General features: G+C 45.4%; 1 protein-coding gene across 1 annotated transcript in view; it reads left to right on the forward strand.

Annotated features, from left to right (window-relative positions):
* Positions 1 to 8,782, forward strand: part of APBB3 (amyloid beta precursor protein binding family B member 3) — a 110,460-nt gene extending 101,678 nt beyond the window's left edge. Inside the window, exons 12-13 of the mRNA XM_077266129.1 lie at positions 3,682 to 3,864; positions 6,198 to 8,782. Of these exons, the coding sequence (XP_077122244.1) occupies positions 3,682 to 3,864; positions 6,198 to 6,425 (411 nt within the window). The 3' untranslated portion in view covers positions 6,426 to 8,782. The remainder of the gene's footprint in view (positions 1 to 3,681; positions 3,865 to 6,197) is intronic.
* Positions 8,783 to 22,158: the final 13,376 nt, after the last annotated feature.

Genomic DNA, 22,158 nt, shown 5'->3' on the forward strand with positions numbered 1-22,158 from the left:
AGCCATGCATACAAGGATGGGAATAAGGAGCTATGCATACAAGGATGGGAATAAGGAGCCATGCATACAAGGATATGAATAAGGAGCTATGCATACAAGGATGGGGATGAGGAGCCATGCATACAAGGATGGGAATAAGGAGCCATGCATACAAGGATATGAATAAGGAGCCATGCATACAAGGATGGGAATAAGGAGCCATGTATACAAGGATGGGAATAAGGAGCCATGCATACAAGGATGGGAATAAGGAGCCATGCATACAAGGATATGAATAAGGAGCCATGCATACAAGGATGGGAATAAGGAGCCATGCATACAAGGATATGAATAAGGAGCCATGCATACAAGGATGGGAATAAGGAGCTATGCATACAAGGATATGAATAAGGAGCTATGCATACAAGGATGGGAATAAGGAGCCATGCATACAAGGATGGGAATAAGGAGCTATGCATACAAGGATGGGGATGAGGAACCATGCATACAAGGATGGGAATAAGGAACCATGCATACAAGGATGGGAATAAGGAGCCATGCATACAAGGATATGAATAAGGAGCCATGCATACAAGGATGGGAATAAGGAGCCATGCATACAAGGATGGGAATAAGGAGCCATGCATACAAGGATGGGGATGAGGAACCATGCATACAATGATGGGGATAAGGAGCTATGCATACAAGGATGGGGATAAGGAGCCATGCAGACAAGGATGGGAATAAGGAGCCATGCATACAAGGATATGAATAAGGAGCCATGCATACAAGGATGGGAATAAGGAGCCATGCATACAAGGATGGGAATAAGGAGCCATACACACAAGGATGGGAATAAGGAGCCATGCACACAAGGATGGGAATAAGGAGCCATGCACACAAGGATGGGAATAAGGAGCTATGCATACAAGGATATGAATAAGGAGCCATGCAGACAAGGATGGGAATAAGGAGCCATGTATACAAGGATATGAATAAGGAGCTATGCATACAAGGATGGGAATAAGGAGCCATGCATACAAGGATGGGAATAAGGAGCCATGCATACAAGGATGGGAATAAGGAGCCATGCATACAAGGATATGAATAAGGAGCTATGCATACAAGGATGGGGATGAGGAGCCATGCATACAAGGATGGGAATAAGGAGCCATGCATACAAGGATATGAATAAGGAGCCATGCATACAAGGATGGGAATAAGGAGCCATGTATACAAGGATGGGAATAAGGAGCTATGCATACAAGGATGGGGATGAGGAACCATGCATACAAGGATGGGAATAAGGAACCATGCATACAAGGATGGGAATAAGGAGCCATGCATACAAGGATATGAATAAGGAGCCATGCATACAAGGATGGGAATAAGGAGCCATGCATACAAGGATGGGAATAAGGAGCCATGCATACAAGGATGGGAATAAGGAGCCATGCATACAAGGATGGGGATGAGGAACCATGCATACAATGATGGGGATAAGGAGCCATGCATACCAGAATAGGGATTAGGGGACACTGCATGCCCACCCGGCTTATACTTGAGTCAATACGTTTTCCCAGTTTTTCGAGACAAAATTAGATGCCTCGGCTTATACTTGGGTCGGCTTATACACGAGTATATACAGTACTTTACAGAAAATTAAAAAAAAATGAACATTGGGCTATTCTAAAAAATAACAGTGTCTGCATTTGTCTTTACAAACTCACAATATATACTATTTTTTTGTGGATCTAGCATTCCGGTGAATCACTAACCTAATATTTAGATGTTACCCACAGTTTTTTAGAACTGTTTCACATCTATGTTGCATAGAGTCAACCAACTTCTGTCACCTGTCACCTGTTGTTCCAGCCCAGGATGCTTGGACTACATCCCACAATTTTTTTTGGCATTTGTTGGCTTTGCCTCAGAAACGGCATTTTTGATGTAACCCCACAAGTGTTCTATTTTAAGGTCCGGGAATTGGGCTGGCCACTCCATAACCTCAATATTGTTAGACTGGAACCAAGATTTTGCTCATTTACTGGTGTAGTTAGGGTCGTTGTCTTTTTGAAACAGCTGGTAAATTGTTTGACATGTGGTAATATAATTTACTAGCTATTGAACCCGTTCTACGCCCGGGTGGCGAGCATTTATATTGGTATATGGTCTCCATCCTGGTATGTGCTGCTCCCATCTTGCTCTCCCATCCTGTCATGTGCTGCTCCATCCTGCGCCCCCATCCTGTCATGTGCTGCTCCATCCTGCATCCCCATCCTGTCATGTGCTCCCATCCTGCGTCCCCATCCTGTCATGTGCTCCCATCCTGCGCCCCCATCCTGTCATGTGGTGCTCCATCCTGTGTCCCCATCCTGTCATGTGCTGTTCCATCCTGCGCCCCCATCCTATCATGTGCTGCTCCCATCCTGCGCGCAGAGTGCGGGCGGCTGTGCAGAGTGCGGGCGGCTGTGCAGAGTGCGGGCGGCTGTGCAGAGTGCGGGCGGCTGTGCAGAGTGCGGGCGGCTGTGCAGAGTGCGGGCGGCTGTGCAGAGTGCGGGCGGCTGTGCGTGGCAATGCTGAGTGCGGGCGGCTGCGCGTGGCGGTGCCGAGTGCGGGCGGCTGCGCGTGGCGGTGCCGAGTGCGGGCGGCTGAGTTGGCTGTGGTGAGTGCGGGCGTCTGAGGGTGGCTGTGGTGAGTGCGGGCGGCTGAGCGTGGCTGTGGTGAGTGCGGGCGGCTGTGCGTGGCGGTGGTGAGTACGGGCGGCTGTGCGTGGCGGTGGTGAGTGCGGACGGCTGTGCGTGGCGGTGGTGAGTGCGGGCGGCTGTGCGTGGCTGTGCTGGGCGCCGAGTGCTGGCGGCCTGATCAGGCGGGGACATCGGCGCGCTGGGGGGGTCAGGTGCTGGAGTCGCCGCTAGCTCAGGCCCCCGGCACTTGCTATATTTACCTGTCCAACGTTCCACTGCTACGCACTGCTCCATCTTCCGGGTCCTCTGCCTGTTCAGTCAGAGGGCGGCGCGCATTAAGCGCGTCATCACGCCCTCTGAACCGTTCAGTTCAGAGGGCGCGATGACGCGTTAATGCGCGCCGCCCTCTGACTGAACAGTCGCAGGCGGAGGATGGAGCAGCGCGCATCACTGGAACGGGGACAGGTAAATATCACATACTCACCCTCCTGGCTCGTCCCTGCTTCTCCGTTGGAGATCGCGGTGTGCGTTCACTGCTTACGCATACCGCGATCTCCTCCTGGGAGCGTCACTCTGTGGGGTCCAGACTGCGCCGGCACTTGCGCTTGCGCAGTCTATAAAGGCTTTGGACAGAGTGACGCTCCCAGCGTTATATTATAGATACCAAAAACAGTGATTAATCTGGTGACTAGTGATGAACGAATATACTCGTTACGCGAGATTTCTCGAGCACGCTCGGGTGACCTCCGAGTATTTTTTAGTGCTTGGAGTTTTAGTTTTTCTTGCCGCAGCTGAATGATTTACATCTGTTAGCCAGCATAAGTACATGTGGGGATTCCCTAGCCACCAGGCAACCCCCACATGTACTTATGCTGGCTAATAGCTGTAAATCATTCAGCTGCGGCAAGAAAAACTAAATCTCCGAGCACTAAAAATACAATTTTTCATACATATTTTCATATAATTCTCATCTTTTCATAAAGATAGCATAGTTTTTCTATTCTGTGTTTTATAGGCTGCAGAAGAGGAACCTGTCTGGCAGTGTCAAGTCCGCTACGTGTCATTTATGGGAGTTGGAAAAGACCCGCACACATTTGCGTTAATTATGGATACCGGCAAGCAGTGTTTCCAGTGCACAGTGTTCTGGTGTGAACCAGATGCTGGACATATATCTGAGGCGGTGCAGGCTGCCTGTATGGTGAGTGCTCTGATTTGTCTTATAATATTAGTAGTATTATTTAGGGGGAGTGCTATACCTTCTTCTATACCAATGTGGCAAAGATGAGTGTGCCATTTGCCACAACTTATTATCATATTACAAGTGTTCCCGGATAGAGAGGAAGGGTATGACATATTTCTGGCAGCAGGATGTACCCCTAGGATGTAGTAGGAGACTTTATCAGCTGCCTACACCATTTTTTATGCTCTCTATGTTATAAATGCTACATGAATGTATGTAAAAATGATGTCATATCCTCCTTGCCTGCGGGAAACAGACCAGTCGGCGACCACTGATCAATCATTGCTACAGCAATCACAAGATCGCACTACCAGCAGCGTGACTGAACATCCCAGTGTTCAGGGAGAATGGCGCAGAAACAAAGAGGAAGAGACGAAAAAAACCCTTGTCTTTCCTCCCTGCCCAGGATGAGATGTGAGTCATGCTGCTGTGAGCAGAATCCTGTAGAAATGACGGACAGATGTCACGGACTAGTCCGCCACTTGCAGACATAAAGAGGAGGGAGGATATAAATACTATATTGCCTTTTTAAAAATAAAAACATCATATACTCACCTCCCGCACTGACACCGATCCAGCGTCATTCCCGGGTCTCTCAGAGCTCATGTGACATTGTTAGGGTACGTGAGTCCTGCATCCAGTCAGCGGCCCCTGTTCGGGGGAAGAAGTGATCACTCAGTAGCCCAAAAGTGGCCGCTGATTGTTATGCCACGTGAGCCCTGCAGCCAATGTCATGCAATCCCCGGAGACAAGGAGATTATATCACTGGAATGGTGGTGGTGCGAGAGGTGAGTATATGGTGTGCTTGTTTTAAAACGGGGACTATTTCATTTATAAAAGGGTTGTCCAGGCAGGGGATAACCCTTTTAATACTAAATCTAATTGATAAAGCCAAGTTAGAAATCACAACTCATAGCCCGAGAGGCTGAATCCTTTCACTTCAACAGAAGTATGCTTGTTCAGTTATTTCTGGTATTCCCATAGAAGTAAATGGAGAGAGCATGTGCACCCATATCTTTAATGACCGCGTCAAGAAACAGGGCCTTGTTTTCGAGATAGATGCGAATCCAGCTTACTGTATCCTGCACCTATCAGACCTTCATACCATATCCTTCCTGCATATCTTCTGATATGAGAACACCCCTTTAATAATTATTTGGGTGCTAGAGCTGAAATCCCTCAGCATTCCTTGTTGACTCAAAGGGAACCTGTCTGAGAATTTATATCTGTAGACACAATTGCTGGTGGTTCTGTGGGCATGGGGACCTGACAGGTTCTCTTTAATCCTTGAACTTAGTTTTCCCAGTGATCTATCTTTACAACCAGTATTGTAATCTTATATAGAAAATTATGTCCCAATACATTGTAATAGCTCTGCTGAATTTAGAAAACCTTCTGCCAACAAGTTTGCTGACTGTTTCCAAAAGCAAAATAGTGAATGCAACTTTTGGTTATAAAGTCCACAACCTTGAAATTGCAACACCACGAAAGAAAAGGCATGGAGTTATGGAAATACATGATGTCTAGGCATGTTATTGATATGTCAATTATGAAAAAATGGAAGCAACATTTTCGAAACATCGCAATTTATCCAATATCGAATATGAGCGCCGTACACAGAAATAGAATAACACCATGAAGAGGACTTCCTGAGGGAACATCACACTAGTCCTACCCCTGAGTTTATGGCGTGGAGTGGCTACATGCATGGTAGCCAGATGCCTCTAGTCTTCATTCCAGATGCACTAACAACTCGGCACTACATTGATTTGGTCGTGGAATCAGTGGTTCCACCTTTTCTCCAAAAGACCCATTTTTCTACACATGTTGCTCATACAACTGTAAGCAGCCTGCATTGCCTAAACGTCCTAACATGGTCTGCAGCGTCTCCAGACTTGTCTTTCATTGAGCATATCAGGGATATGAATGGACGGCAATTGCAAAAGAAGCTGTCAGCAGCGGATTTTGATGGCAGAACATTCCTCTGATGACCATTAATAACATCTCAAGGCTGTAAGTGTGGGGATTTCTGCATTTGGCATTGATATTCAAGAGATATTTTGAAAACTTTCTTTCCATTTTTTCATCATTTGCATATCATTAATGTCTCTCGTTCCTATGATTTATATGCATGAAGATTTTTTCATCTCGGTGCTACAAGTTCAATGTTCAGCAGTGTAAGACTGACTGTAACTTGGTACAAGGGTCAGTACAAAATGCCAATTAATGTCATGTGTTGCAAAATGTGTATGGTACACATTCATAGTAATCAAGATGTTTGTGTTGAATAGGTTCAGTATCAAAAGTGCGTGGTAGCCTCATCATCAAGGATGAAGTCAAAAGTTGGACCCGGAAAATCTCTCTTGAGAATAAAGAGGACTGCATCTGTAGACTCCCCAATCTCAGCATTCAGCTCGGCAGGTCACACTCTTCAGAAGAATGGGGGGTCTAGTAAAAAAAGAGGAGTCATGGCTTTCTTTGAAGCATTTAAGCAGAGGCATGTCAGGCATACTCCTTAGAGTACATTAGTTATGCAGGACAGATTACCGTTTTTTAGCTACTTGCCTGTTTTCTAGATATTTTAGAATGTTTCTTGGTTTCTGTAATTTCTGATTGAATATATACTTTTATTATATCCACTTGACTTCAGGCAAATTCAGGTGCTGAAATCGTGTATGCTAAATTACTAATGTTACGGTACACTAGAAATGAGCCACGAGCAGAAATAAACTAAAGGAGTCTGCATTACTTGCAGTACATTGTACTGTGCTGCACGGAGGATCTCCTAACCTGCTTCTTTGTAAAAGGAACATATCACCAACTTTTGGCTAAGCTCTCACAATCATATTTCCCGACATTATGCTCTCCATCTGTGCAATAAAACACACACGAATAGCATGTGGACTAATGTTAGTCTATGGACTAGTGGACATGAGTTATTTTTCACACAGATCTCAGGTACACATGGAATAAAATTGCAGAATGTGCTACTCCGGACCAATTTATGGACCGGACTAAGGCATGGAAATAGTGACAGCTCATGCACCTGTCTATGCTGATGACGAAGGAAGAGAAAATGGCGTGTACTCAGTTGAGTAGTTCGAGATTCTGGTGAAGTGGGATGTGTAACCCTCGAAATCTATAGATAGTAATTCACCGCACACTCCTTTAGAACTGTTTAAAAAATCAGAAGTATGTACAGACATAACAATGGTGCAGAGATATGCGACAAATTGCTATTTAACATTCCAACACTTCGTGGGTCTTATTCATAATGTTACTTAATATAGGGAGTGAATGGGCGCTGCCATGCCTATGCAGATGAGCAAATCCAGCTGCACGTGGTGCCAGCCATGTCCGGAATTTGCAGAGGTGATCGGTCTAGAAAGTTCAGTGCTTGCCTGAACTTAGCCTTCCTAAGCCATTTCCACCACACTTTCTTACTTGATAATACATTTTCAAACATATATCACTTACTGTAGCCAATTAAACCTTAAAAAAGTCCAGACTCCACTCAAGATCTTCCCCAACTGGCGCATGTAGTTTTTTTCACCAAGTTTTGCTCAAAGAAACCAAATACTTATGCACATGAGCCATTCCCAAAATCACTTATGCGATCTCATCATGGAGCTTGCATGATCGGACACTACCAGCGGGCTGTTGGGAACTGGTTGGGATCGGGTGGGGGAGTTTTAAAAACTAAGGCATGCCGTAATACTGGCAAAATTTTAGGCTATGCCTTTACCACATCACATAGCTGCACTCATTTAGCATTCCATTCATCCGTGGCCACATAAAGAAAATTTTAGAAAGTGATGAAAGAATTCTGTAACAACCAGACCCCCCAGAAAATGGTGGAATTACAATTTGTCCAACCATTTAGTACATTTTCTGGATATTTGGATGGTGTTTCAAAATTACAACTCATCAAGGCAAAAACAAGCCCTCATATGGCTATGCTAATGGATAAATAAAAAAATGTTGTGAATCTTCTTACAAGGGGAGGAAAAAATGCAAACCGTAAAAAACTAAAATTGACTGTAGAGGCGCGGAGTTAAAAAGATTTCCAGGCATGAGGCAAAAGCTGGAGGAACACATATTCTCTTCTGGCTTCTCTCAATTAATTTTTAATGAACGCATCTAGTTAGCACATGACATAACCCTGACCTCCCATGACATCCCCCCCAATTCAGGACGATCCCACTGGATTTTCGATGTTTGGGAGGTATTGGGCGCTGTTCGGGCACTGAGGGATATACATTTGTAAAGACCTCTTCAAACCTGAGAGAGTGGAAGGAATAGTTTAGAAGGGTAAAGCATGGAAAAAACTTAGGATTCCTGCTCCACACTGCTCTTTATAGCAACGCAGGCTTCATGTACCTATAGATAAATGTGGAGGAGACTACTGACGCGCATACACCTTGTGCTCCTGTAATGGGGCTCTATTTCATGTAAAACCATGGCAAATTGTTAACATTGCTCAAAGTCTATTTCGCTGTACAGCCGTTCTGTAGGCTGATGATATCTAGAGAAGGAACTTAGTAACATAAAGTGCCTCAATCTCAGTAGTGAAAAGATGGATGTTATCTAATAAGTATGTAATGAGTCAGGTGAATGAGTCAAGTCCAATACTTGCTCTGGCAGGTAATGGTGGCATCCAAATATCTGCCGAATTGTAAGTTTTCCCTACCTGATGTAAAAAGCAGATGTGAGGTATGCTTGTGTTGATGGGACTATGTAGTGGTATAGATAATGTAAATGTCCATTCTGACCAATGTGTATGGTATAGAACTGCACTGTAAAATATGCTTTAACTGTAAATAAATACACCACTAGTTTCTTAGTGGACTTGTTCTTAATAAATTTTGGGGCATTGAAAAAAATTGTTGCTTGTCATTATTTTTTCACACTCTTAAATATCATTCATTAATTAAAGTGGTTGTCCTGAACTTTTACGTTGATGGCCTATCCTTAGGATAGGTCATCAATGTCTTATCTGATTGGTGAGGGTGTGACAAAGGTTACCTCTGCTGATCAGCTGTTCCAGGTGTCGTTGTCCTTCACATCTGCCCCCTACAGGAGGGGCGTAATGACCATGGTTGCAGAGGTCGCGACAGCAACCGGGCCCGCCGACACCAGCAGAAATTTCAGCAGGATGTACATCCTCGGTCACACGACTTGCAATGTATTGCGGCGCATAGACCCATCTGGTCTGTGCGTGGCAATACACACTACCTGCCTGCAGCTGACTGTGGGCGCATGGCAGTGACGGCATGCACTTCCATCACTTATACACTGAAGTCAGCTGCTAGCTTCAGAAGAGGACGCCATGCAGTGCAGTACATTATATGGACAACTATGGGATGCATTATACTATATGGAGGACTATAGGTTGTGCTGTAAACTATATGGAGGACTATGGGATGCATTCTACTATATGGAGGACTATGGGGGGTGCATTATATTATATGGAGGACTATGGGTGGTGCTGTAACATCCCTGCCGGCATCACTGCATGGCTTCCCATCCCTCACCAGTCAGATACACCGACTTACTCACCACTCCTGGCCATGCAGTGAGTTCTGTCCTCCGCTTGCTGTATGCTGTAAACCATGTGTCCGCTGCTTGCTGTATGCATATTTCCTTGCTGTATGCTTAGGGCGGCTACATACTGTACATCCTGCAAATTCCAACTAGATTGTATCTGCCCTTGCTCAATACAATTGCATTGAGTAAGGCCGCGCCAATCTAGTCCGCACATGTCCACATGTATGAAAGTCACATACTTATGGTCTTGCTCCCGACACCTGGATTCAAGAGTCTGCAGTCACATAGAGTGACTGCAGACTTTCACCTCAGAGCAGACAACCCCTTTAATTCCAATGTACCTTTTAATTAACAATTTGCATTTGTTTTCAGGGGTGGGCAGATTCCCAGCGTCCACAGAGCTAGGGCCTACAGACTGCAAAATGTCAGCCACCGTCCTTTTATTGCTCCTGATACTACTGAACGCTGCGGTGTGTGCAATAAATGCTTACGTCCTGATGTGTGTCAGTGTCAGGACATCCTGTATGGGCGGTGTCAGCACGCTCTGTGCTTCAGTCCCACTGAAGACTACAGCGGCAGCCCCAGCCCCTCCAGGGATGTATATTCCCCGATATCTCCTGTGATGCATGTGCACCCAGCCACTGCTCCAGTCCCACTGAACACTACAAGAGCAGTGGCAACCCAACCCTTCTAGTAATGTATATTCCCGGTGTCTCCTGTGATGTACATGTGAGTCGCCCGCCAGGGCCGTGGGGTACTCAGTACCAGGTCCTGTGTTCACAGGGGGTTGTCACGGTGGCGACCCAGTCCGTGGCCCTGGGCGCCCATGTAAAAGGGGGTTTTGAAAAAAGTTTATGTTCGTGACGCCACCTGTGGTATTCGGTCAGTGGGGACCGATGCTGCTTTAAGGGGTCCTCTGGGGTGATATTATGGCAGCTAGATGGTATAAATTCCCACAGGTGAAGTGTGTCCCCAGGGCTACCGGTGTGTAGATGGAAGATGGTGAATGGCGCAGTAAGGAACAAGGACACAGGTTTGCAGTCTCTTGTTTACTGAAGACTTCAGGCAGCCACAGTCCAGGGCACCAGATCACAGGATAGGCAGAGTCCGGCTGGCTTGGAGGCAAGTTGGGGGTCCCCTTTTCCAGGTTGAGATTAAGAGCCTTCCCTCTAGCGCGGTGGAGTTGTAGTCCCTTACTGCCTATGGCTTCAGATAAGGTCCTCACAGTTCGTCTCTGTCCCCCATATAGGATAGGACAATACCCGCATGACAGGTAACTCGAGCCTTTTTACAGGGACTCTAGCACGCCCCGGGCTCTATGTGTTACTGTGTTTCAGGTGTGTGTGGCGGACAGGTAACTTGCAGTTCAGCTGTCCTGCCGGTCTCTGCTGTAAGTCGTAGAGTCCCTTACAACCTCGGTGGTCTGGCTACCGGTCTCTGTGCTTTGCCAGGGAGACAGTCTACTCGCTGCTGTCCTCCCTTGGTGTCCTCGCCTGTGCTCCTCTCTCCTACAGGCTCACTGCACTATGTTCTGCTTTCAGTGTTGTCTCTGTCAGGAGCTGCAGCACTCGGTCGTAGCTGCATGGCCCCTCATGCGTTCTTCCCGCCTCAGACTGCTCCAGTCTGCTATCTGGCACTAAATCACTAACTTTCCCTCCAAAAACTACCATATATATGGGGAGTCACCTAGGATCAAAAGCTCCCCCTGGTGGCCTGGAGTGTGAACATGTTGCATGCTTGTGTTTACCTGATGAAAGTTATCCTTCCTTGCCTTCAAGCGTAACATCACTCTCCCCGTGAGGAAAGCTATTTGTTATTATGTTATTGTGAAGACCAGGACCCTGGGGAGCCACATATGCACCCAACCGTAACTGTGATGTAAATGCCCCAAGCCGCTCCTGTGATGTATATGCCCTCAACCATTACTGTGATGTATGTGCACCCAGCCCCTCCTGTGATGTATATGCTCCAGCCCCAGAATCTCATATGTGATGTATATACAGCAGTCTTGGTGTCTCCTATGTGATGTACACACTGCAGACCCCCCACTTCTTGCATTCTAGAAATGTTACCAGAGCAGTGCGAAATTTCCCACTTCAGGAGACCAGCAGTGTAATTTATAGTGGGGAAAATCAGTATTTGATACACTGCTGATTTTGCAAGTTTTTTCACCTACAAAGAATGGAGAAGTCTTTAATTTTTATCATAGGTACACTTCAACTGTAAGGGGCAGAATATAAAAATAAAAGACTGAAAATCACATTGTATGATTTTTAAATAATGAATTTGCTTTTTACTGCATGAAATAAGTTTTTGATCACCTACCAACCAGCAAGAATTCTGGCTCTCACAGATCTGTAAGAATCCCTCCTACTCTGCACGCTTAGCTTATATTAATTGCACCTGTTTTAACTCGTTACCTGTATAAAAGACACTCGTCTACACAATCAATCACACTCCAACCTCTCCACCATGGTCAAGACGAAATAGCTGTCTAAGGACACCAGGGACAAACTTGTAGACCTGCACAAGGCTGGGATCTGTGATGGGCTACTGTACAATATGTAAGCAGCTTGGTGAGAAGGCAAAAACTGTTGGTACAATTAAATGGAAGAAACACAAAATGACTGTTAAGATAATTCTGAGAAAGGTCAGGAATCAGCCCAGAACTACAAGGGAGGACCTGGTCAATGACCTGAAGAGAGCTGGAATCACAGTCTCAAACATTACCATTAGTAACACATTATGCCGTCATGGATTAAAATCCTGCAGGGCACGCAAGGTCCCCCTACTCATGCCAGCATATGTCCAGGCCCATTCGTAGTTCACCAATGACCATCTGGATGATCCAGAGGAGGCATGGGAGAAGGTCATGTGGTCAGATGAGACCAAAGTAGAATTTTTTGGTATTAACTCCACTTGTCGCTTTTAGAGGAAGAAGAATGATGAGTACAATCCCATGAACACCGTCCCAATGGTGAAACATGGTGGGAAACATCATACTTTGTGGGTGCTTTTCTGCAAAGGGGACAGAATGACTGTAAAGTATTGAAGGGCCGATGGATGGGGTCATGTATCACAAGATTTTGGTGATCAACATCCTTCCCTCAGTAAGAGCACTGAAGATGGATCGTGGCTGGGTCTTCCACCATGACAATGATGTGAAAAGAGCCAGTGCAACTAAGGAGTGGCTCCGTAAGGAACATTTCAAGGTCCTGGAGTGGCCTAGCCAGTCTCCAGACCTGAATCCAATACAAAAGCTTTGGAGGGAGATGAAACTCAATGTTGCCCTGTGGCAGCCCCCAAACCTGAAAGATCTGGAGAAGATCTGCATGAAGGATTGGGTAAAATTTAGTTATGAGTGAATATACTCGTTACTCGAGATTTCCCGAGCACGCTCGGGTGACCTCCGAGTAATTTTTAGTGCTTGGAGATTTAGTTTTCATCGCCGCATCTGAATGATTTACATCTCTTAGCCAGCTTGATTACATGTGGGGATTCTCTAGCAACCAGGCAACCCCCACATGTACTTATGCTGGCTAAGAGATGTAAATCATTCAGCTGCGGCGATGAAAACTAAGCGTGCTCGGGAAATCTCGAGTAACGAGTATATTCGCTCATCACTAGTCAAAATCCCTGCTGCAGTGTGTGCAAACTTGGTCAAGAACTACAGGAAATGTCTAAACTCTGTAATTGCAAACAAAGGTTTCTGTGCCAAATATTAAGTTTTTGGATAATAAATGAATAAATTAGGCTGCCGCGCTAGTAACAAAATGCCCTAGGACTGCTGTCCCGAAATAGTACAGGGGATGGCACCTTGAGAAAGAGGGACGGGTCCCTCGAAACGCGTCGGAATTGGCCCCTTGTGCATGTCCATCATACATGGACAGGTGATGTCACCACTAACCACGCCCCCCGCCCGTCAACCACGCCCCCTCACCACGCTACTACACGGTGGCGCCATCGGCCGAGGCTGACCACCGTAATTCCTAGACATGAGCACGGGGGAATTTGCTGGTAAAGGGAGGACGCTCCCTATCTCCGGATCGTATCTGAAGACTGGACTTCCATTCAGCCACACGGGCAATTTGGGCATTTACATTTCAGACACTCAAAAGTAAGTGCCATCCCCTGTACTATTTCGGGACAGCAGTCCTAGTGCATTTTGTTACTAGCGCGGCAGCCTAATTTATTCATTTATTATCCATATGCTGAGTGGTATTTCAAGCAGAGCTGCACACTTTATCAGCCAGGTTGCCAGCGGCTTTTAACATAAATAATTAGAGTTTAGCGCCAGTGTGATTTTTATTTTTTAAATATTAAGTTTTGTTTTTCTATTGTATCAAATACTTATCTCAAGCAATAAAATTGTAAAAATCATACAATGTGATTTTCTTGATTTTTTTTTTTTAACATTCTGTCCCTCACAGTTGAAGTGTATCTGCGATAAAAATTACAGACCTCTCCATTCTTTGTAGGTGAGAAAACTTGCAAAATTGGTAGTGTATAAAATACTTATTTCTCCACTGTACATCTGTGTTCAGAGTTACTGCTGTAATTCATCGCAATGAGTCAATTGTGCTTGAGACTAAGGCAAATCTGGAATAGCAGTTGCAAGTAGCAACATCAACATCACCTAAAATCGTTGCACCAAAGAGATACAGTTCCAGCCATCACATTAGGGGTGAAGAATTAAAATGCTTGACCAAATATAGCAGAATAGATTTCTAGTTGATAATTTTGTACGGCCTCCGAGTGATGGTATAAATATGCAAATGGCCCCGGGCAGAAAAAAGGTTCCCCACCCCTGATCTAAGTTATTCATTACAATACATCAAAATGGCCATTGTATTATTACACTAACAGAAACCTGTCCTAGAATATTAATGTGTTGCATGTGAGCTGAGGTTTTGCCACCTCCCTTCATATGTAGTAAGATATCCCAGTGGATATTCAGATCTAATACTGCAGCTATCAGGAGTACTGAGTTAAGAAGAGGCTGCTCACACTGTTGTCTACCCTGTCTATCTGATCTCATACTAGAGATACTAGGGGTGCTGAGATAAGAAGAGGCCGCTCACACTGCTGCCCACCTTGTCTATCTGATCTAATACTGCAGATATCAGGAGTACTGAGTTACAGTAAGAAGAGGCTGCTCACACTGTTGTCCACCCTGTCTATCTGATCTCATACTAGAGATACTAGGGGTGCTGAGATAAGAAGAGGCCGCTCACACTGCTGCCCACCTTGTCAATCTGATCTAATACTGCAGATATCAGGAGTACTGAGTTACAGTAAGAAGAGGCTGCTCACACTGTTGTCCACCCTGTCTATCTGATCTAATACTGGAGATATCAGGGGTGCTGAGATAAGAAGGGGCTGTGCACACTGTTGTCCACCCTATCTGATCTCATACTAGAGATACTAGGGGTGCTGAGATAAGAAGAGACTGCTCACACTGCTGCCCACCTTGTCTATCTGATCTAATACTGCAGATATCAGGAGTACTGAGTTACAGTAAGAAGAGGCTGTTCACACTGTTGTCCACCCTGTCTATCTGATCTCATACTAGAGATACTAGGGGTGCTGAGATAAGAAGAGACCGCTCAAACTGCTGCCCACCTTGTCTATCTGATCTAATACTGCAGATATCAGGAGTACTGAGTTACAGTAAGAAGAGGCTGCTCACACTGTTGTCCACTCTGTCTATCTGATCTAATACTGGAGATATCAGGGGTGCTGAGATAAGAAGGGGCTGCGCACACTGTTGTCCACCCTATCTGATCTCATACTAGAGATACTAAGGGTGCTGAGATAAGAAGAGGCCGCTCACACTGTTGTCCACCCTGTCTATCTGAACTCATACTAGATATACTAGGGGTGCTGAGGTAAGTAGAGGCTGCTCACACTGCTGTCCACCCTATCTCTCTGATTTCATACTAGAGATACTAGGGGTGCTGAGATAAGAAGAGGCTGCTCACACTGTTGTCCACCCTGTCTATCTGATCTCATACTAGAGATACTAGGGGTGCTGAGATAAGAAGAGGCTGCTCACACTGCTGCCCACCTTGTCTATCTGATCTAATACTGCAGATATCAGGAGTACTAAGTTACAGTAAGAAGAGGCTGCTCACACTGTTGTCCACTCTGGTTACCTGTTCTAATACTGGAGATATCAGGGGTGCTGAGATAAGAAGGGGCTGCTCACACTGTTGTCCACCCTATCTGATCTCATACTAGAGATACTAGGGGTGCTGAGATAAGAAGAGGCTGCTCACACTGTTGTCCACCCTGTCTATCTGAACTCATACTAGAGATACTAGGGGTGCTGAGGTAAGAAGAGGCTACTCACACTGTTGTCCACCCTATCTCTCTGATTTCATACTAGAGATACTAGGGGTAGAGGTGCTGAGATAAGAAGAGACCACTCACACTGTTGTCCACTCTGTCTGTCTGATTTCATACTAGAGATACTAGGGGTAAAGGTGCTGAGATAAGAAGAGGTCGCTCACACTGTTGTCCACTCTGTCTGATCTCATACTAGGGGTGCTGAGGAAAGAAGAGGCCGCTCACACTGCTGTCCACCCTGTCTGTCTGATCTCATATTAGAGATACTAGGGGTGCTGAGGTAAGAAGAGGCTGCTCACACTGCTGTCCCCCTGACTGATCTAATACTGGAGATACTAGAGGTGCTGAGGTAAAAAGAGGCTACACACTGCTGTCCACCATGTCTACTGATTTAATATTAGGGCTACTGCAGCGCCCCCACTGCCGCAGGGCCGAGGGGTACCCGGTACCGGGCCTCTGAGTCTCTGCTCTCGGGTTGTCACGGTGGCTAGACCCGGTCCGTGACCCTGCTGACCGGCGTACAGTAATAGATGTGGGTAGATGATGGTGGTGGTGATGCTGTAGTGGTGCGGTGCAGTAAATAACGAGGACACCAAGTTGCAGTCTCTTTACCTCTTTACTGAAGATCTCTGGGTCCTCAGTCCGGAATCCGGATAACCAGGCTGCGCAAGTCCGGCCGGTCCAATGGCACCTCCAGAGTTCTCTTAACAGGTGGAAATCTGCGCCTTCCTGCTAGTGCTATGTGTTGTGGTCCTTCCCTGCTGTGCTTACGGAAAGTCCCCACAACTGTTGTGTCCGTTTCTTAAGTTCCCTCACAACTCGATTAGATGATGTTCTGCTAATCCTCCGTCCCTCCCTGATGTTACGGTTGGAACGGCACCCGTATGACGGGTAGGCTCGGAGCTCTTCCGGGACCCTAGAGTCGCCCCTCTCCACAAGTTGCCCCCCAAGACTGCATAGGTGATTTAGGTGAGACAGCCCGCCTTAGACTGACTGTCCTGCCGTGGTTTAGAGTATTGCTTGAAGCTGAATATTGTAATACTCCTTCGGCGTTCCGGCCGCCGGTTGTGCGCCTCAGTAGGATGTTGCCTCGGTCTTACAGCACGACTCCTACTGGTATTCTCCTTGTTGCTTTGATCTCGTTTCTCACTCAGCACAATCTATCTCGCTTCCAGTCCCTTCTTGGGTACCGCCGCTATACTGAGCAGGCACGGCCCCGTTACGTTCGCTCAAGTTGCCAAGCCTCTGTCAGGATCCCACCCCTGACAGGGACCCTACTGAATCTTCTCCCACAACACCCTCTGCCACAAGGTGTTGCCTGGTTCCAACCCAGTCAGCTTTCTGACTAACTTCCTGCCTGACCCCCAGTTTACCCACAATGGTGGGGAGTGGCCTAATGAATAGAACCCTTAGCTCCCCCTGGGGGCCCGGCTGTGAAATGTATTGGTGTCTGTGATACCTGGTCAGATGAACTCCTTCAGTGCCATCGGACGTACCATAGCTCCCCCTTAGTGGCGGAACCACAGTACTGCAACGACCAGGACTCTGGGGCGCTGCACTACCAGGGGACTGAGGTAAGAAGACACTGCTCACACTGTTGTCCACTCTGTCTTTGTGATTTAATACTGGAGATACCAGGGGTGCTGAAGTAAGAATAGACTGCTCACACTGCTGTCTACCCACTCTGCTTTTGTGATCTAATACTGGTGATACCAGAGGTCCTGGGATAAGATAAGTCTACTCACACTGCTTTCATTCTAGAGATATCAGGGGTGCTGATGCTGAGGTAAGAATAGGATGCACATACTGTTGTCCATTGTCTTTCTGATCCAATTCTGGAGATACAAGGAGTGCTCTGTAAGAAGTTACCACTCACACTGGTATCCACCAAGTCTTTCTGATCTAATACTGGAGATACTATTTGTACTGAAGTAAGAAGAGATGGCTCACACTGCTGTCAACCCTGTCTTTCTGATCTAATACTGGAGACTGGAGATACCAGGACTGTGGAGCTAAGAACACACTGCTCATACTGATATCCACTGAATATAATACAAGAACAGTTCAAAATCAATTCATGAAATCCAGGAATAACAAAAAGAAGAATAATCATTCAACACCGCAAACATAAATAAAAAATTTTCAAACTAAACCATGTGAAAAACAAATACATATAATCCTGAGGCATAATCAAAAGAATATAATGCAATATAGCACAAACAAAAATAAATAAAGCGCAAACAAAAATAAATATATAAAAACATAAATAAATGCAAAGCAACCAAATGTGCATAAAAACAAAATCAAATAAATTGAACTAAAATTCTTGAGCTAACTTTCAGTAGAAAAAAAAGAAAAATTAGAACAAAATAATAAATAAAAACATGTAACATAGAAAATATAATAATAAATACATATCTTTTGTTGTTTTTTTTACCTCTAGCTCTTTTTTACAGAACAATAAAAAATTAAATACCGTAATATAAAATCATATAAAACCACCGGCCCATTTACATACGTACCGACCCAACTACATTCATTCTACCCTATACACAATAAAACAATATACCACTACAGTTGAACTATAAGTACTTGTCATGGGTTTACTATGACAGAGAGGAACCAGAAGACCCGCAGCGTCAGATTTCTCCTACTCCTACTGCACTGTTTAGAAGCACTTCATATTAAATGGTGCAGATCTCTTTTACCAGGGCAGGGGTTAATCTGCTCAGTTGAGAGCTCTTGGAAGCTTTCCTGCAATAAGGCTCTCAGCTGTTCACTGTTGGCCACTTCCGTCTTCAATATAATTTGGGCCTTGGCAAGCACTCATTGCCAGAGTTAGCTTCATGTTAGAAGATGGTGGTTTGTTGTTGTTTTAGAAGGCGTTTGGTGGATTTTTCTGAGACTGTTGCTAGGTTTTGGTTCTGTGTTAAATTCCCCTCCTTCTCCTATTTACCCCATCCTCCACTCCTTGGTGTTTACCTTTGCTGTTTGTGTGAGTATATTTGTATGAGTGGTAGTTCTCTTTATCCCTGGTGTATTACAGTACACTGCTACTCCCCTCTTCCCTGAGTGGGTGAAGGGTACAGACTGAGGGAAGATTCAGGAGCTAAGGAAAGGTACGTGGTCTCGGTGTCTTCACCATCAAAAGTAATCCGGGGAACAGGGTGAGCTAGGATGCCCCTAGCGTTAGAGACAGAGAAAGAGCCCCTGGTCCCGGGACATTGACAACAGAGTCATGACAGTACGATTATACAACTTGTCACAGACTGGGAAGTTACTCAGACTCACCCTCTGTTATCTTTGGAGCCAACAGCTCTCTGCTGGCCCCTATCTTCCGGACAATTACACGATTGACCAACGATCAACGAAGAAGGCTTTCCACTATTAGGCCGGTTATCGAGAAACTAACAGTGAGCGAATGGTATACACACATCTGATTCCAACACATGGAATATGTGTACATACCCCAGATACAGTCACTGCGAACTCCATGTTAACTCAAGACTACTCACTACCATTACCAGTTGTGTTTTATATAGGCTGCCTGGAGGCCTGTTTCTGGTAGCGTGTGGCTTCGTGGTGCAACCCACTGAAAAAAAAGAACAGGATTATTAAATTTTTTTTATTTAATCCAAAACAATAAGCATTGTTTATAAAAAATGTGCAAATTATTATACAAAGGGAACAAAACAATACAGCATATATTATACACTTACATAAAATAAATGCAAAAAGAGGAGAACAAGGAGCATAAAGTAAAGATGTATTCAAATAGAAACTTTATTGGTACAAACATTTAAAAACGGACATCAGTAATATAATAAATACACGTATTCCTGGAAGTCACAGAAAAGGGGAATACCACTCCTCTACCACCCTGGCGCATGCTCCCGTATTCAGACTAGTTCATGGGTCGTGAGACCAACGTATATCCTGGGGCAAGGACAGGTGGCATAGTATATAACATTGGTGGTGCCACAGGTTATACGCTGTCTAATTTGAAACACTTTAGAGCCGTCACTCGAGGTGAAATCGGAGCAGCGCAGGACATTGGCGCAGGCAAGACAGTGCCCACAGGGAGTACACCCTGGACGAGGACCACCTGTACCAAAGAAATTGGCTGGAGCAGGAATGTAATGGCTCCTAACCAACATGTCACTGAGATTCGTACCTCTTTTTTCTGTGCATCATGCTGCGAGATTATATCTGTTTGATGTTATATTGTTCCGCAGGAACATAATATGTTACAATTTTCTATATAGTTGTGATTATGTAATAACATTATGTGGATATGACACTATTATTATGTTCCGCTTGGGATGCTGCTATTTTTTGTAGCTATGTGCCCTTGGATGCATGTCCTTATATGTGGGCTATACTGCGCCAGCTTATTGGATTATATCGCCCTTATGCAGTTCTTGTCCGTTTATTACATTGGCATTAGATTTACGGCCTTTATGTTTTTTGGCCTTTGCTGTCTTATTTGTGGCACGGCCCCGTGTGGCCGTGCGCATCGCCCTGTGTGTGGGCGGTCCCGGCATGTGGGCGGGCATCTGTGTGCCTTGTGCGTCTGTCCCGGGAGTCTTCCCTGGGCGTGCGCGCTTGGCCTGACGCCTGGCCCTCATGCCGGACCTTCCTGCCGCAGTGCGCATGCGCCGCTAGCGCCACTGCGATTGGCTGTGACCAGACATGTGGTTAGGGTCAGGAGGGTTATCAGGAGGTCCTGCTCACTCTATTCCATATCCCCTTGAGAAAGCGGCGTGGTTGCGCCGCGAAACGCGCGTCGGGGTCATCTCACCGGCGGGACTCCCTTTCTCTACTTCCCCCCTGCATTGGTAAGCTTATTTTGTGCAGTTGCTGTCACGGTATGGACTTTTTTCCATCTCTATTTTAGGAGTGCGCACTTGCCTGTTACTTATTTGGATTACCGTGTACGGCAGTGATCTTTTGGGCTTACCATGTCGCTACTATTGTGCATATGGAGCTTTTGCCTTTTTTTTTGTGTAGTCACGTTTTAGTACCAGGGTGGTAGAGGAGTGGTATTCCCCTTTTCTTTGACTTCCTGGAATACGTGTATTTATTATATTACTGATGTCCGTTTTTAAATGTTTGTACCAATAAAGTTTCTATTTGCATACATCTTTACTTTATGCTCCTTGTTCTCCTCTTTTTGCATATACTTTATGGAGCGGATATAAATTGTCTGGGTATATCTTTTATATACTTATATTTTTGCCTAGATTTTTTTGATATGACTTCGGGATTCCTGTTATTACATAAAATAAAGCAGGATAAACAAAAGAACTAACTACACCAATCACAGGGATGATTCAGCTTAGTAGAGCACTTCGATTGGAGACCTTCAGTGAACGGGATTCACGCATACACCGATGTGTATCTCTCTACAGGAACACAGATCATAATTTGTCTTGCCCTTTTATCAGCACCTGAAGTTACACCCCCACTACCCCCATGATGACCTCATCCCTTCAGGATTTTATGAAATTCCCAACTTAAGAGATATCTTTACTTCGCAGCAGTTCGAGATCGCCGCCATATGTTTTACCAGGATTTTACCATTAGGCCGGGGTCACACTTGCGAGTGTGATGTGAGAAACTTGCATGAGTCTCTCGCATCAATACCCAGCACTGCCACCGACACTCGGACCAAAGCGTTTAGCTGCATAGAAATACATGCAGCCGCACGCTCCAGTCCGAGTGCCAGTGGCATTGATGTGAGAGACTCGCACGAGTTTCTCGCATCACACTCACAAGTGTGACCCCGGCCTTACCCAGAGACCAAACATGACATGGCTGTTAACAATCTGCCCACTATTGATTTGTGGCTTATAGGTAGGCATTACAGTTATGAAAAAATATGCATCTTCTTCCCCTATTCGTCCAAAAGCTGAAAATGTATGTCCAATCACTATACGAGCCCCCAATATTCATAGTTTTCTTTTGAGACCCCAAGTCTCTGGGGAACAACAGCTTCTTCCAATTCGCAATCTAGGTGTAAACACATGTACCTTTGCTATCCAGCCCTCTGAAAAGACCTTTCCTGCCTTATTTACCTGTCTAATCTATATACCTGTGTCTAGGCACAATAGCTGCAGTCTTTCACAAATTCACCTATATCTCTATATAATAATAAACTGGGTAGTTTGATTAATGAATGATGAGATGTTGCTTTTTTCAATACAGAATCAATTGAATTATGCCAAGTACTGTTCATAGAATGCAGTTGGGGGCCCAGATCTGCACAGGGGCCCTCCGGGGAATTCCCCTGTTACCCTATTGGCCAGTCCGAGCCTGATCACAACACATGCATAGAGAGCCTGTTTGTTGATCTTT

Source organism: Ranitomeya variabilis, chromosome 5 (genome assembly GCF_051348905.1).
Source record: "Ranitomeya variabilis isolate aRanVar5 chromosome 5, aRanVar5.hap1, whole genome shotgun sequence".
Classification (NCBI taxonomy): domain Eukaryota; kingdom Metazoa; phylum Chordata; class Amphibia; order Anura; family Dendrobatidae; genus Ranitomeya; species Ranitomeya variabilis.